Raw genomic sequence first — 14,380 nt, 5'->3', positions numbered from 1 at the left:
TCTGGCCTATGAACTATTTCTTTAAAGTCTTGAAAAAAACTATTGGAATAGTTATGTTATTGGGATAGAACTATCCTAGGTGTCAGAAAAAAATGTTATGTGGATTTGTTTGTTATTCAGTGGCCTGACTCTCCCACTGTCTAGCCTTTGAATTTCTGTACAGTATAGGCCTCTAATGCAACTGTCCTGGTGGTTTCCAGAACCAGTTCTCCACCACTCCAAATGTCAATATTGCAATTACACGGTCATACCTGTGTGGCATTTATGACTCTTGAGTACTCTGTGATTTGAATACTCAATATAGAGTGAAAATTGCAGGCTTGGTCTAACAATAGCTTTCATGGGGTGGTATTATGAGCCTTAACATAAAATGTCTTTGCAGAAGTTTCTACTTAGAGGCATAAAGAATGCATTTCTCCCATTTTTGGTTTTCATAGCTTTCCTAACACCATAGACTATGGTTACACCTGACAATTAGATGGAATAAAAGTGAAAGAACTTATATCTTGGTTTAAAGTTCTTCATAGTGAAGGAGAGACAAGGAAGGGGAAATTTTTCATTAATTATTCAAAATCAGCCTGGGAATATCAATATGGACAGCCAGATTCCATCAAAATCATGCCTCAGACTAAATGGCTTTTCTGAAAGTGTTTCCATTTTTTACCTTTCAGACACTGCTCCTGTCTTTCCCAAACCATACCACCTCCAGTTCCCAGTTGCTGTCCACGTACATCAAAATTACTGGGAACTGCAAATGCCGCTGGCCCAGGTGCTTCATCCAGAAGGGAGTGTAGGGAACCAGCCAGACTGAAAAGTTATTGATCTCCCCTCAACACTTCTCAGTCATCCTTGATCTATGACTGGGATTGATATACTCTGTAAATCCCTCTATGGCAGTGGGGGCCTCATGGCTAGGTAGTCAGTGGAGGAAAAGTATAATATAAACTTAAGAAAAGCACAAATATGCTTAAAATGGCAGATTTCCCCTTATGATTTTATTCAGTTGATCACAAATGGAGGAACAACATTTTCTAGCTTTTGGAAGCTAGTGGTTATGTAAACATTATACAGGTATGTTTTCAGTGGTCTGAATGAGTTGAGAGTTGAATATTAAGCATCATGGTTTCTGAGACACTATGAAATAATTAGTTTATATTTATTGCAATAGTAAGCTAATATGAAGCTTGAACATCACAGATTTTTATTACTTATATTCTAAGAGTAGTTGTATCTGTCAGGAGACAGAAACCATACTAGTCATTTAAACAGAGAGAATTTAATATAAAGAATTGTTGACCAGGAATGAAGTTGTTACCTAGGTAACTAGCAGAGTTAAAAAAAAAAAAAAAAAAAAAACACTGCTATAGAAGGGAAGCAGCAGCTACCTACCATTCCTAGTGCTGAAGGACAAAGGGAAGAGGTTTGAATTATTAGGACTTAGAAATTTAGAAGAAGCGCCTTAGGGAGCCAAAAATCTTATTTCCACAGAGGAAGAACAGACTGGCTGATGGTGCTGCCTGGTGGGGGAGGGGAAATTCAGTTTGATTTGCAAATATTGGAAAAACTGTAAACTGGTTTCAGGTGCTGCTTCAGGAAAGAACTGCTTTTGCTGGGATAAAGAAGTATTGCTGGGATAATACAGGAACAAAAGCAGACAGGAAACCCTTTAAAAAGATGCAAGTCTTCTCTCTCCTCTAACCTCACCTTTTCCCTCCAGTACTGGTATTAGTAAATCATAATGCAGAGCTGACTGGCTAAGCAGAAATGGGGCGTGCGGTGTCCCAGTGCCAGCATCACAAAGCTGGATATAGAAGAGAGAGTATGGAATACAGAGACAGTGCATTAACAGCTGGCACAACAATGATGCCTTCTCAGTCTTTCAAAAGCTCATGGGGAAAATAAGGTTCTGTTCTCCTGAGGTAAATGTCATTAATTTTTTTCTAAAAAAATAATTCTGAAAAAGTATCGTGAATCAGTTTCTTAAGAACCAGTGGCTCAGTATTTACAGTTCTAAGCTTTTTCATTTCTGATTTTTAGGGGAAAGTATATACTTAATAAGTCAATTTTGCCCTATAAACCCTTTCAACTTTTTTTCTCATCAAAAAAAAGATCTTGAAGTTTGAAATACCACTGTTTTAATTCATTTTGTGCCTAGCTCCATGTTAACTATTAAACTATAACTCAATTAGTATTAGGTTTTCATATGAGTTAAAGACTCTTTTAAAAAGTGACTAAAATACAAAAAAAAAAACCCACCAAAAAACATTTATTTCTCTTATGTAAATAAAGCCCAAGGAAGTCACTCCAGAGTTTCTAAGATAGCTGTAGCATTGTCAAGGACCCAAATTCATCCATATCTCTACTCTGTCATGTTAAGTGTTACATGAATATAATCTGCCCCAAGACGGCTGCTAGAGCTCCAGCCATCAGTCATCAGAACGAAGGAAAAGAAGAGGAGTAGATTGGTCCCCTACTTTTCAAGAAGAGTTTTTCCAAGTGCCACACAGTACTTCCACTAGCTACCAAGAAGCCTGTAGACTTTTGGCTAGGAAATCATGTGCCAGCTAGAAAGTGGGGCTCTATTAACTTGAGGGAGTTCTGGCAGAATAACTATTAACAGGAAACTAGCCATCTCTGCCAGACTCTGGGAGGGATATTACCTCATCAATTGTAAGCCTTAGTGTATCAGCTCTGTTTTGAAAGCAAGATTTCATCAGTAAGAAGACTAGAGTGTATATGAGGGTACTGAGCAGGGGAGGCTACTGAATGGGGTCAAAGGAGGACATGGAAGACAAACTTTCTCTATTTTATAATTTTTCTCAGAGGCAGCATAAAACCCAAGTCTACCTTTCTTATTTATTCATTTTTATTCATCTGTCCGTTTAAAGGATTTGGATTCTATACTAGCGGAGAAGGGATCATGTATCACCATATAATTCAAAGAACTAAATTATTTTTTAGAAGGGGTCATGTATCACCATATAATTTAAAGAACTAAATTATTTTTTAGAAGACCACATACTTCTACTTGTGTTCTTTCCCCTCTCTTTTAGAGAAATTCCCCCTAATGCTAAGATAGTTTTTGGATTTTCATGGTTATTATATTCATCCTCGTGAGTTTGTCTCGCCCTTCCCATGAAGTCCAAAGGGCATGGAAAAATGGCATCATATTGATAAAACATGATGCCTTCCAAGACATTCTTTAAATGGCCTATGTGCAAATATGGTCAAAATGAATAATTCAGGCCAACTGGAGTGAATATTTCTTCATGGATGCTTGGGGTGAAATTGGCTGGCTTTGCAAAGTGGTTCTCTTTATAAACTAGCAACGTTGCTTTACAATGTGTCTGGGTGACAGGCCAAATTCTTAAGTGATTTAAGTATATGTAGTTAGTATTTTCTAGCACTTTCACTTTTAGAACTTATAGGATAGAGCAACTGACCATGCTGTGCCTTGTCGCATTGCCTTAGCAGAATCATTGACAGAAATATCATAAATTTTTCTAGTAAACACCTCAGTCTCCCCAAATTTCACTTGGTCCTAGCTACCTCATTTTCCATACATTGATACCTTTAATCACAATAAGACAGTTTTCAGGAGGACATTGAAGGAGGAATGAGGATGATTAAAAAAGAAAAGATGAAGATTCAATGGAAATGTTATGATTCTTTGTCATTTTTTGCTGCAGAGAAAATGCGTGAATGCCTTCATGCATAAAGATCCATCCCTAATCAAAGTAGCGACAGGGCTGCAGACTGAATGCCAATCTGACCTCTTTGGGCAGCCTTCACTTTCACTCTGCACCCACTATTGCACCCCAATTCCCCTCACCCACCCTCTGTGGCTAGTAGTACAGATTTTTCTTAAGGATACTGATGAGATCAGGAAAGGGTATGTTTTGCACATCATACAGAGAATAACTTCTTCTAGAAAATTATTCACAGCAAAATAAAATGATCCCTGTTGCTTTAAGGAGAAACGCTGTCTTCCTTCAGTAACCCTGATTTCTCACCTGCTTTTTCCATCTCAAAGATTTCTCTTCTTCTGTGCCCTATTCCCCTCCTCTCTCTCACCCCTTCCTTCTTCTAAAGGGGAGCATAAAAGCGGGTGAGAGCTTAGTTACCTTCATAAACCCATGGGGCATATGAATTGTACATTAAAATAGGGATAAAAACTTAAGAAGCTCTGTCGGTGGAATTTTAGACAGAATGAATAATGGAAAGAGTCAAGGACTGAAGCCAAAGAGAGCTGGAATTGATTCCCAGTTCTGTCATTTAGAAACTGACTGTCTTGGGCAAGTTACTTGTCTTTTCTGAGTCATAGTTTATTCATTTGTAAAAATTAAAATAATAATACCTGTCTGATAATCATTTGAGAATTAACTATAATTATGTACATAAAAATTAGTACAATGGCTGATGCATAGTTAGCATTAAATAAATATTAGTTATCTTTAACATAAAAGAGATGGACGAATTATTGGGGCAAGTCATGGGGCTTTCTCAGAATTCTCATCTGCGGGGAGCAGCGTGGTGAAGAGGGAAGATTGTAAGCAAGTTTAGGGAAGTTTCACAAGTTTAGTTTATTTGATTGCAGTAATTTTTCCTATTGGTCTCCTTAAATACTTTTGCTATCTGCAACTTCTTGGTATCAAGGAAAATGGGAAACTAAAACAGGAAGTCCTTGATTAATAATAAATCAGAACCAACAAAGCAGAATGGTTTGGGGGATTATTTTACCCATGTGCTGTTTAAAATCTAATGAAATAATTTTACTGGATTCTTTGTGTTCTCTAGAGCCACTTTCTCTTTTGGATGGTGATGATCAAGTGATAAATTTTGTTTCTCCAAGCCTCATTTTCTGTGTTGGTCATTCTGTTTGGGGCCAGCACATTCTTATGTCACATGTGTTAATATCACTGTCTTAGGATCTGTCAAAATGAAGAATAACTTCCTTTTCTGTGCCAGAGCTGATTTGATAGCCTTAATTGCAAAGATTCACACTTCTCTTGGCACCAAAATGCAGGAACTGAGTGCAGATCTCACAGCTTTTTGTCCCTTGTCAACCGCAGTGCCTGAACAGTGTTCTGATACAACCAGCACAGCTGTCCTTGGTGCGCTTGAACTCAAGTGCCTGCCGTGGGCTGTTGGGTCTAGCTTCAGATCAGGTGCCGCTCCCTCTGTGAATGGGAGCCAATGCTAAAGAACCCCTAATCCAGAGTGAGGTCATCCTTCAGGAAATGAAGAAGGTCCTAAGACTTTTGAAGATAATCTTTCTTGAGCTGGGTTGTAGACCGGGATAAAACTGACTCATGCCTTTCCCCAAGGTAAAAACTCCTTTGGCTTCTGACTGTAATGAGATCTTATCAGCCCTTTCTTCTAGTTTAGGAAAATTGCTGGCCATGTGTTTATTTAAAAAAAAGATAGTTTGACAAGTAGATTGATGTCTATAAGAAGATATATCTGTATAAAACAAGAACATGAATACAACATCTGTTAAAGGAACATCAACTGAAGTCTGAGCATCTTCATCCTAGGGAAGGTGTACAGACAGACCACCAGGAAGAATAGAGCCCAAGGTTGCATTCTTGGCTTGACAATTACAGCCATAATTTATTAATACTCCAGTCCCATAATAAAGAAGAGTGGATACCTGGTAGGTTACAAGAAGCTTAACTCACTCTGAAGGCTTCCTGATAATCTTCCTGTTCAAGCTTTAATTACTTCTGCTGGTTCTTAATCTTAGACTCATGGACACTCAAAAAGTCTGGCCTGTGACTATAGCTCAAGTAAAAGAGAAATCACAACTAAAAATATTTGATAAATTATTTCAATAAAATTCATTTCACTTGTACTAGTAAGAATTTTATATTTTTCTTTTAAAATTATTATTCTGGGAAGAGGTCCATAGGCTTCAAAGAACTGACAAAGGGATCCATGGCACTAAAAAGAATCCCTAAGGTAATGGAACGTCTTTTGTACTTGATCCGCAGTTTCATTAATCTAGTTTTCAGAAGCCTCGGTTCTCTCCTGCATGATCTCACTACCATGCCTCTTGGTTCATACCATATGTGTCGAGATGTGCAATAATTGTCCATCTTCCTTTGCAGTATCGAACGTTTGATACGGTAACAGTGCTGTTCATAACAGAAATGTTTTTCATATTTATTCCAACATTTACTGAACAAATCCTATGTGTAGTTATTATGATAGCCAAAGAGGATGCTCAGTCAAAAAAATCACTGCTCTTTATCAGCTTAAAATATGTGTGTGTGCGCACGTGAATGTGTGTGTGTGAATGTGTGTGTATGCAATAACTTGTTGATTTATATTTCCCCTGCAGATCTTGGAGGCATCTGAGGTTTCATGGGGACTTTCCAGCATTCCAGACTGCTACCCTGCAATGAAGCTCTGAGTCACAGTCTTTGGGTCTAAGGTACTGGCTACGATGTGGAACCCCAAGACAGCCAACCTGACTAACCTTCACTCTAAGCAGAAGCCCAAAATGCGTCTGGCCTGAAATCAGAGCAAGCCTTAGAGAAAGCCTTCTTTGTTAATGGAAAGAGAAGAGGAGAAAAGGGTTTCCACATTGCAACAGTCTTTCCACCATTCCAAAGAGCCCACCTTTCTTATAAACCAAGCTGTTCTATTTGGTGAGTCCCATTCTAGCTTCTTGCCAGAAATAGAGCGTGACAATCGGGGTGAAAAAATAAAGACGAACCCTCGGAAAAACAGACCTGGAACTGTAATTCTCTCAAAGCAGTCCAGTAGGAGGATTATGTCTGGAAGTCAGCCCAGGCCCCCCGTGATCCCATCCCGCAGGCCCGGGTTCCGGGTATGCTATATCTGTGGCCGAGAATTTGGGTCCCAATCCCTTGGCATTCACGAACCCCAGTGCCTGGAGAAGTGGCGTGTTGAAAACAGCAAGTTGCCCAAGCACCTGAGGAGGCCAGAACCTTCCAAACCACCTCCTTTCAGCGGAAGTGGGTCCTACAGTCTTCAGGCAGCGAATGAGGCCGCCTTCCAGAGTTCCCAGGCTCAGCTGCTGCCCTGTGAGACCTGTGGCCGCACATTCTTGCCAGACCGGCTTCTTGTTCATCAGAGAAGCTGCAAGCAGAAGGTTGAGGGGCCCAGGGCACCAAGCCTGGACAGATCTGATGATCTTGCCGGTCTCAAGAAAGTTTCCAGTGGCATCACAACCCGACCAAGGACTGTCATCTGCTACATCTGTGGGAGGGAATTTGGTACCCTGTCCCTTCCTATCCATGAGCCCAAATGCCTGGAAAAGTGGAAAGTAGAGAATGACCGACTCCCCAGGGAGTTCCGCCAGCCACTCCCACAGAAGCCTCAGCCCCTTCTCACTGGACAGCCCAAACATGCAGGGCCACGTCAAGGCCAGCTCGTGTCCTGCCCAAACTGTAGTCAGACCTTTGCCCCCGACCGCCTTCCAGTACACCAGAGAAGTTGTAAAGCTCAACCTAGTGGGCCAAAAGTTCAGGATTTGACATTAGGGAGTAGAGGTGGCCTGAAAGAGTCCACTAATCCCAAGCCTCAGAGGAACATGGCAGCACCCCCTGTGACTGATAAGGTAATTTGTGCCACATGATATGCATCGGGTAGCCTGGGGATACATTCTACCTCCAGGGGAATGAGAGAAAAATGCCCCCAGAATCAGCTGCCTCATCCCCTAGGATGGTGTTCTTTCAATGCCCATTTCTGCCTCAGTGAAACCTAAGTTGACCCCCTCTTGGACTCTGGGGCTATATCTCCATTGGCACAGCAGATATAAAAACATCCTTGCCCAGTGGGTCCCTGGTCCTCTTTCATTCTGCTGCCTAAAAGAGAGATGGACTTCTTTCTTCTCTGAATCCCTCATACCAATAATCCTTGGGAGAGATTGTTATTTGAAAATGAGTCAGTAATGCTGTGTCTACATTACAGAGATATAATTCCCAGTCCAACAGCCAATATTTATTACTGGTTTATTTTAGTAATCTACCTTAGGAATTCACTTTTGGCAACACTGGGTTATGCTGAGTTTATCGTACTAAAATAGAATCTGTGTCAAAAACCCCAAATGACTTTAGCAGTAATTAAACACTGGAGCACTTGTAGAACTAAACACGCTCTAAAGTGCAGCATGTTTTCTTTTAATGCTTACATGGCTATAGTATATGGGGAATTAACTCCCACACAGACCGAGAGTCACCTAGGTGTGTTCATGGATCTGGGAAATACTCAGTTCCTGCTGCTGCTCTGTACCCCATGTTTGGGTCAGACACCAGGCTGTGACCCCTGATTTGGGCAGTTGTAAATAAGCATGACCCTAGGGGTCCCCAGCCTATATAGTGAAGTGTCACTGGGTCTTGACCTGAAATTTCATCATCAACCAGGATTGGGGAAGGTTGCTTATGAGGGTGGCTACCTGCAAGATAAAGTGTGGTCCATGTGCTTCATTCTGCCGTGAAGCCAGGATAGTGGTTGTCCTGCCACGTGTCACACTTTACAGAACATCAAATCATGAGAGATAGGAGGAGGTCAAGGTCTTTTCTCTATGACTTGCTGCTTGAAACGCCCCACCTGTAGAGGTCCTTTAAGTGAACTATTTTCAGGAAACTAAGGTAACCCAACGGAGAAGGCAATGGCACCCCACTCCAGCACTCTTGCCTGGAAAATCCCATGGATGGAGGAGCCTGGAAGGCTGCAGTCCATGGGGTCGTGAAGAGTCGGACACGACTGAGCAACTTCACTTTCACTTTTCACTTTCATGCATTGGAAAAGGAAATGGCAACTCACTCCAGTGTTCTTGCCTGGAGAATCCCAGGGACGGGGGCGGGGGGGTGGGCCTCATGGGCTGCCATCTCTGGGGTCACACAGAGTCGGACACGACTGAAGCGACTTAGCAGCAGCAGAAGCAAAGTAACCCAAGCTAATGTAAACAGTTAAACCAGACTGATTGGGGGGTGGGAAGACATCTTTTATTTTTAATCCAGTTGTTCTTCATTACTTTTTTATTTTTTTATTGCATTACTTGGGCAAAAGTCAGGTACTTTTTCCAAACTTCCATGTTTAAAATGAAATGATCTTTCACTTGCTGGCTTAGAGATTCCAAAACAATGATCCTAAAGCCGAAGAGTCAGACTAATGGGCATATTTTCCGATGAACTTGAAGAAAGAACAGCTAGTTTCTTTGCCGAATGAAAACCCAAACTCGTAAGTGTGGCATGGGCTTCAGGCTGGTCTCATAAACATGAACTGTTTTTCTCATCTTTTGGCTGTTGCTTTTCTTCCAAAACGTGTGGGGTCTGGATTCAGCGAGCAAAAGAATCCATGTCTTAGAGGCACAAATCAAGAACTCCCGTTAGTGTTCTGACATTCAGCACTGTTTCCTGATTGTATGCATTTTCTTTAAATGTTCTCGTTACAGAACTTGAGATAGGGAAGAGTGTGGTCAGAATGCTCATGCTTGTTGTTGTAACCCAGACTTTGTGCTTCCAAGAGTGGAGCCAGCAGGCTGAGCATAGCATGTTCTCAGTCACAACTGCTAAAAGAGGCTGGCCGGGGCCTCCGGCTTCACAGGAGGACACCTCCTGACTCACTGAGTCATCTGGAGAGGAGACTGTCAGGACAGGAGGCCAGTGATGGCTGTCAGTGACTTTCACGTTTAGATCAGAGGGAGTCCGTCAAAACAAAGGCATCAAGAGGACACGACAGCTATGTCAGAGCACAGCCAACTCTGCTCCTGAGCTGAAAAGGCACGTGTCAGTGAGGAACTGGCACCCACCACCGTCAGATGTGCCTTGGCCTGTTTGGGGACCACACAGGCTTTAGTGGAGGGCATGGTAAGGTCATCCAACCTAGGGTCCCTTCAGCTGCCAGATCTGGAGCAAGCTAGGGTTCATTAAAATGGAGAAAACTCCTAGGCTTCCAAGAGGAATAAGACCTCTTGAACCAACAGACTTTATTCCTTCCCTTGAAAAGACATTTGCCACTGCGTTGCGCTTTCGGCAGAAAGCCTCTCCTGGGGAACGTAGTTTTCTGTTGCAGTTGTTATTAGACTCTGTCTATTGCTGTTTTTCTTTTCTTTGTATTATGTAAGATTTAGATAGTGCAGTGAATCGTTCATTTCCATAAAGAAAACGCCCTGTGCATTATTGGATTTCAGAATTTTGTCTGCCTGTGGCGGCCGACTTTTGGCTGACTGTGAGACACACGCACGGTTTTTTCAGTTCAGATGTTTGCTTCCTTTTCCCTTATGCCAGTTAGAACAATTTCCCCCTAGAATCCTTGATCTGAACTCATGTTAGAATCAGCGACCTTGCCCAGTGTTTTCAGGGGGCTCAATCTCGAAGCGAACTCAGGTGAGAAAAACATTTTCAGAATTATGACCACAGAACTTGGAAACAGTTCACTGCAGTTGGGCAACAATGACTGTGTCGCTGGCAGAGTGAGTTACCCTCCGCTCAGAGTGTTCCTCCTGCATAGACTGGCTCCGTTCTCTGATGACAAATGCTCCTGTTACCCTTCAGTCAAATCTAAACAAAGAAACAATGCCGAGATCCCTAAGACAATCCCCCCAACCCAAGTCATCAATGGGCATTCTGCACCAGCTCTGCTTTGCCGCTCACCACGGGATGGGTTTGAACTTGTCCCATTGCTTGTCATCCAAAATCTAAGACTGAATTCACTCTCTCTGATTTCACAGTGACATTGTGAAAGACCCCAAGCAGTATGAAAGAAGAATGACATCCACAAAGCGGATTTTTATTTAAAAGGGTTTGTTCTACTGTTACGTGATTTCAGAGCAGCACCGCACTCCCCCTTTTCCCTCTAGAAGAAGGAAAGCCTGAGCAAGCAATATCCAGTTTAGCAAGATTTTAAAAGTCATGTTACTTGCAGGTGAAATTTGATGCATAATGTGGGAAACTAGAGATTATCAGTTTAAAGTTTAATTTGGAGCTTAATGTGATCCTTTGATTTCTATTTTAGCAAGCAGTGTCCTAAGTGATGCTGGAAGTGTAAGAATGGAGGTCACTATTGACCCTTATTTTAATATGAGTGAACACATTTTAATATTTGCCTTTAATATTTGGGAAAAAGTTTGCCCTTTTCCATAAGCTGATAGTATTTCAGTCTTTAACTTAAGGCCTTTCTGGCTAACTGAAACACAGATTGACAGTTAATTAAGTATAACTACAACCCAGAATGAACGCTTTGTTTAACTATCTTTTATTAATTACATAATGCTTGGGGTTATTTTCTTAGTATTTTGATGATAACATGTGAAACACTATTTCTAAAAATCTGATACTATGTTATAAAATAGGCATTATTTTTCTTCAGGGAGATCTGTCTTTTTCTTTTTTTAACAAAGGTTTGTCTCTCTGAATGTAGTTTTAAGCTATACTTCACTTTCACTTTTCACTTTCATGCATTGGAGAAGGAAATGGCAACCCACTCCAGTATTCTTGCCTAGAGAATCCCAGGGATGGGGGAGCCTGGTGGGCTGCCATCTATGGAGTTGCACAGTCGGACACAACTGAAGTGACTTAGCAACAGCAGCAGCAGCAGCATCCTAGAGTTCTGAGCTACAATCCCATAAGGCACATCTCTAGCATCTGGTGCTGCCATCTGGTGTTTTCTTTTAGAGTAATGCCTTCTACACTCAAAAATATTATTTACTGCCTTTCTCTTTGTGTTACCTCCAAATATATTTGAGAATGTGCCCTTATAATACAAATTCCATTTATTTAGGACTACCATTATGTATTTGGTTTAATATCATCAGTGCTGTTCCATTGCTAAGTATCTCATTCTCCAAAAGCAAACCTCCTAGTTAGAAGGTCACAATCAGAGACTCAGAAAGACTCAGAAGGGCAGAGTGAATGGGCTCACGTCGTGAAACACTGTTAAGGTGTGTGTGTGGTAAAAAGTGCTTGTGCTCTGTGCTTAGTCGCTCAGTAGTGTCCAACTCTTGGTGACCCCGTGGACGGTAGCCCGCCAGGTTCCTCTGTCCATGGAATTTTCCAGGCAAGAACACAGGAGTGGGTGCCAACTTCCCAACCCAGGTAAAAAGTGTTTGGAGCTTATTAGGAGGCATGCAATACAGGGAGATAACCTGTACTGAATGCATCTATGGCCAGTGCTTTATGTCCATGTCCTCATTTTAATCTTCATAATATTACTATAAGACAGATACTATCTCCCTACTTTCCAAGTGGAAAAACTGAGGTTAAGCACCTAACCCAGAGTCACACAGTGGGTTCAGTTGTGGGTGTCAGAGCCAGATGTGTCTAACTCCAGAGACCCACACCTTTTTATGTTGCTAAAGAGAGAAGCATATGTGTTATACAAAAAGGGTAGGGCTATGCTGCCAGGCTTATGAGTGTTAGTTAAGCAGGGTTAAGAGGACCAAAGTTTGTTCGTTCAACAGATCATTCTAGTTAGGCATTCTTGAGCTTCCATAGTGGCTCAGATGGTAAAGCATCTGCCTGCAATGTGAGAGATCTGGGTTTGATCCCTGGGTCGGGAAGATCCCCTGGAGAAGGAAATGGCAACCCACTCCAGTACTCTTGCCTGGAAAATCCTGGACAGTGGAGCCTGGTGGGCTACAGTCCATTGGGTCGCAAAGAATTGGACATGACTAAACGACTTCACTTACTTTGCACTAAGTACTAAATGTAGAATCATTAAAAAGACACAGTTCTTGATCTTCTGGTTTTTAGCCATATGGAGGAAATGACGTGAAGTAAATAAAAATAAATATAAAATTTCAAGTTGTAATGTGACAGTGTCTAATGGTGGGAGGTGGACATTCAGGTTCTTGGTTAGAGAAAACCTCTGGGAGGAAGTGACATTTCAGCTGAGACATGGAAGGTGTGAAAACATTAGCCAAGAGGATGTTGGGGGAAGAGAAGGGCAGAAGGAGGAGACATTCTGTGTGAAGGCCTTGAGGTAAGAAAGATCTTAAAATGGAACTAAAAAGTCCACAAGTAGTTAGAATCGAATGAAGGAAGGGGCAGGTACACATGATAAAGCTGTGGAAACAGCACAGTTGCCCAGTGGACATAGGGACACCCGTTATTTGGCTGTTGCAGGAATCCAGGTGAAAGTGAATGAAAGCCTAGCCTAGGGTGTTGGTATCAGAGACAGAAAAAAAGGGACAGTGGGCAGAACCTGGTAATAGTTGGGATGTGGAAGGGTGTGGAAGAGTAAGGAAGAGGGTTGAGGATGACTCCCAGATTTCTAAACTGAGCAACTGTACCAGTTCTATCACTTTCTAAGATGGGAAAAACTTAAGAAACAGGCTGTTGTGGATGAAGACCAATTGTTCCATTCTGGACATAACTGAGTTCACAACACTTGTGAGAGACATTTTAAATAGATCTGAAAGAATGGTGAAATTTCTACAGTGGGTGGGATTGGGTAAGCACAGAACATATGTGTAACCAGTGAGCAGTAGAAGGACAGTTTTATTTGTGATGACTGTATATGTCTTAAGTTATTAAACACAACAGACATTGACAGAGGAAGATTTGAGCCAAGATAATATCTTAAGACAGTGCAAGCAGATGGAGATCTATTTATACTATATCATTCATTGAAAATCATTCTTGGTTATGGTCATTTGTAACTATAAGACTTTATTCTTTTCTTCCCAAATAGAAAATAAAATTTCTATAAGACTGGCAAAAAAATGCTTGTGAGACATCTAACTAGATAAGTCAGGCTAAATATATAAGTTTGAATCTCAAAAGAGGAATTGGGCTGGGAAATATATTTGTGCATGGTTAATATATATTTAAAGTCATCAGAATGAGTGTAGGACTCGAAAAATCAACCCAGGACTCACCCTGAAGCATCACAGTATTTAGGGGTTAGAGAAGAAGAAGCTGGAGAATGACTGACTGGAAATGCTGGATAAATGACTTGAGAGTATGGTGCCCTGAGCACTGTGACAGGAGAAAATGTGGAGAATAAGGGTGTGGGGAACAGTACGCAATTCAGAGGTAGGATGAAGGATGGAAAAAGGTGAATGCCAGAAAATCTATTTGATTTGGCCATGTGGATTTAGTTTGACAAACTTGGAGAGAACACATTCAGAGTCATGATGGGGGCTGCAGAGTGTATGGGTGATATTGGACATGTTTTGAGAAATTTGGCTTAGGGATCGGGAGAGAAATAATAGGTAGGCTAGAAATAGAGATTTTTGGTTAAGAGAGGCTCCCTTAAAAGATGGGAGCTTGTAGACTATATTTGATTATTTTGGATAAGGAGCCAGTAGAGAGAGGAAGGTTAAAAAAAAGCAGGAGAAGTGATAAGAGCAAATGTAAAACCTGAAGGAGCAACGGGAACCAGGACTGGGGTTCCATGCTGTGAA

The 14,380-nt window shown here is 41.4% G+C and overlaps 2 protein-coding genes across 2 annotated transcripts in view; both read left to right on the top strand.

Annotated features, from left to right (window-relative positions):
* LOC139029562 (zinc finger protein 474) overlaps nucleotides 1–9,267 on the top strand; it is a 39,136-nt gene extending 29,869 nt beyond the window's left edge. The window contains exon 4 of the mRNA NM_001435318.1: nucleotides 6,344–9,267. Coding sequence (NP_001422247.1) covers nucleotides 6,557–7,606 — 1,050 coding nt within the window. The 5' untranslated portion in view covers nucleotides 6,344–6,556 and the 3' untranslated portion in view covers nucleotides 7,607–9,267. The remainder of the gene's footprint in view (nucleotides 1–6,343) is intronic.
* The window catches only part of LOC139029563 (ZNF474-ZNF475 readthrough), a 65,713-nt gene that overhangs the window by 29,869 nt on the left and 21,464 nt on the right, over nucleotides 1–14,380 (top strand). The window contains exon 3 of the mRNA NM_001105012.3: nucleotides 6,344–7,588. Coding sequence (NP_001098482.2) covers nucleotides 6,557–7,588 — 1,032 coding nt within the window. The 5' untranslated portion in view covers nucleotides 6,344–6,556. The remainder of the gene's footprint in view (nucleotides 1–6,343; nucleotides 7,589–14,380) is intronic.

This window comes from Bos taurus, chromosome 7 (genome assembly GCF_002263795.3).
Source record: "Bos taurus isolate L1 Dominette 01449 registration number 42190680 breed Hereford chromosome 7, ARS-UCD2.0, whole genome shotgun sequence".
NCBI lineage: Eukaryota > Metazoa > Chordata > Mammalia > Artiodactyla > Bovidae > Bos > Bos taurus.
This window is presented reverse-complemented; position numbering and strand designations above follow the sequence as displayed.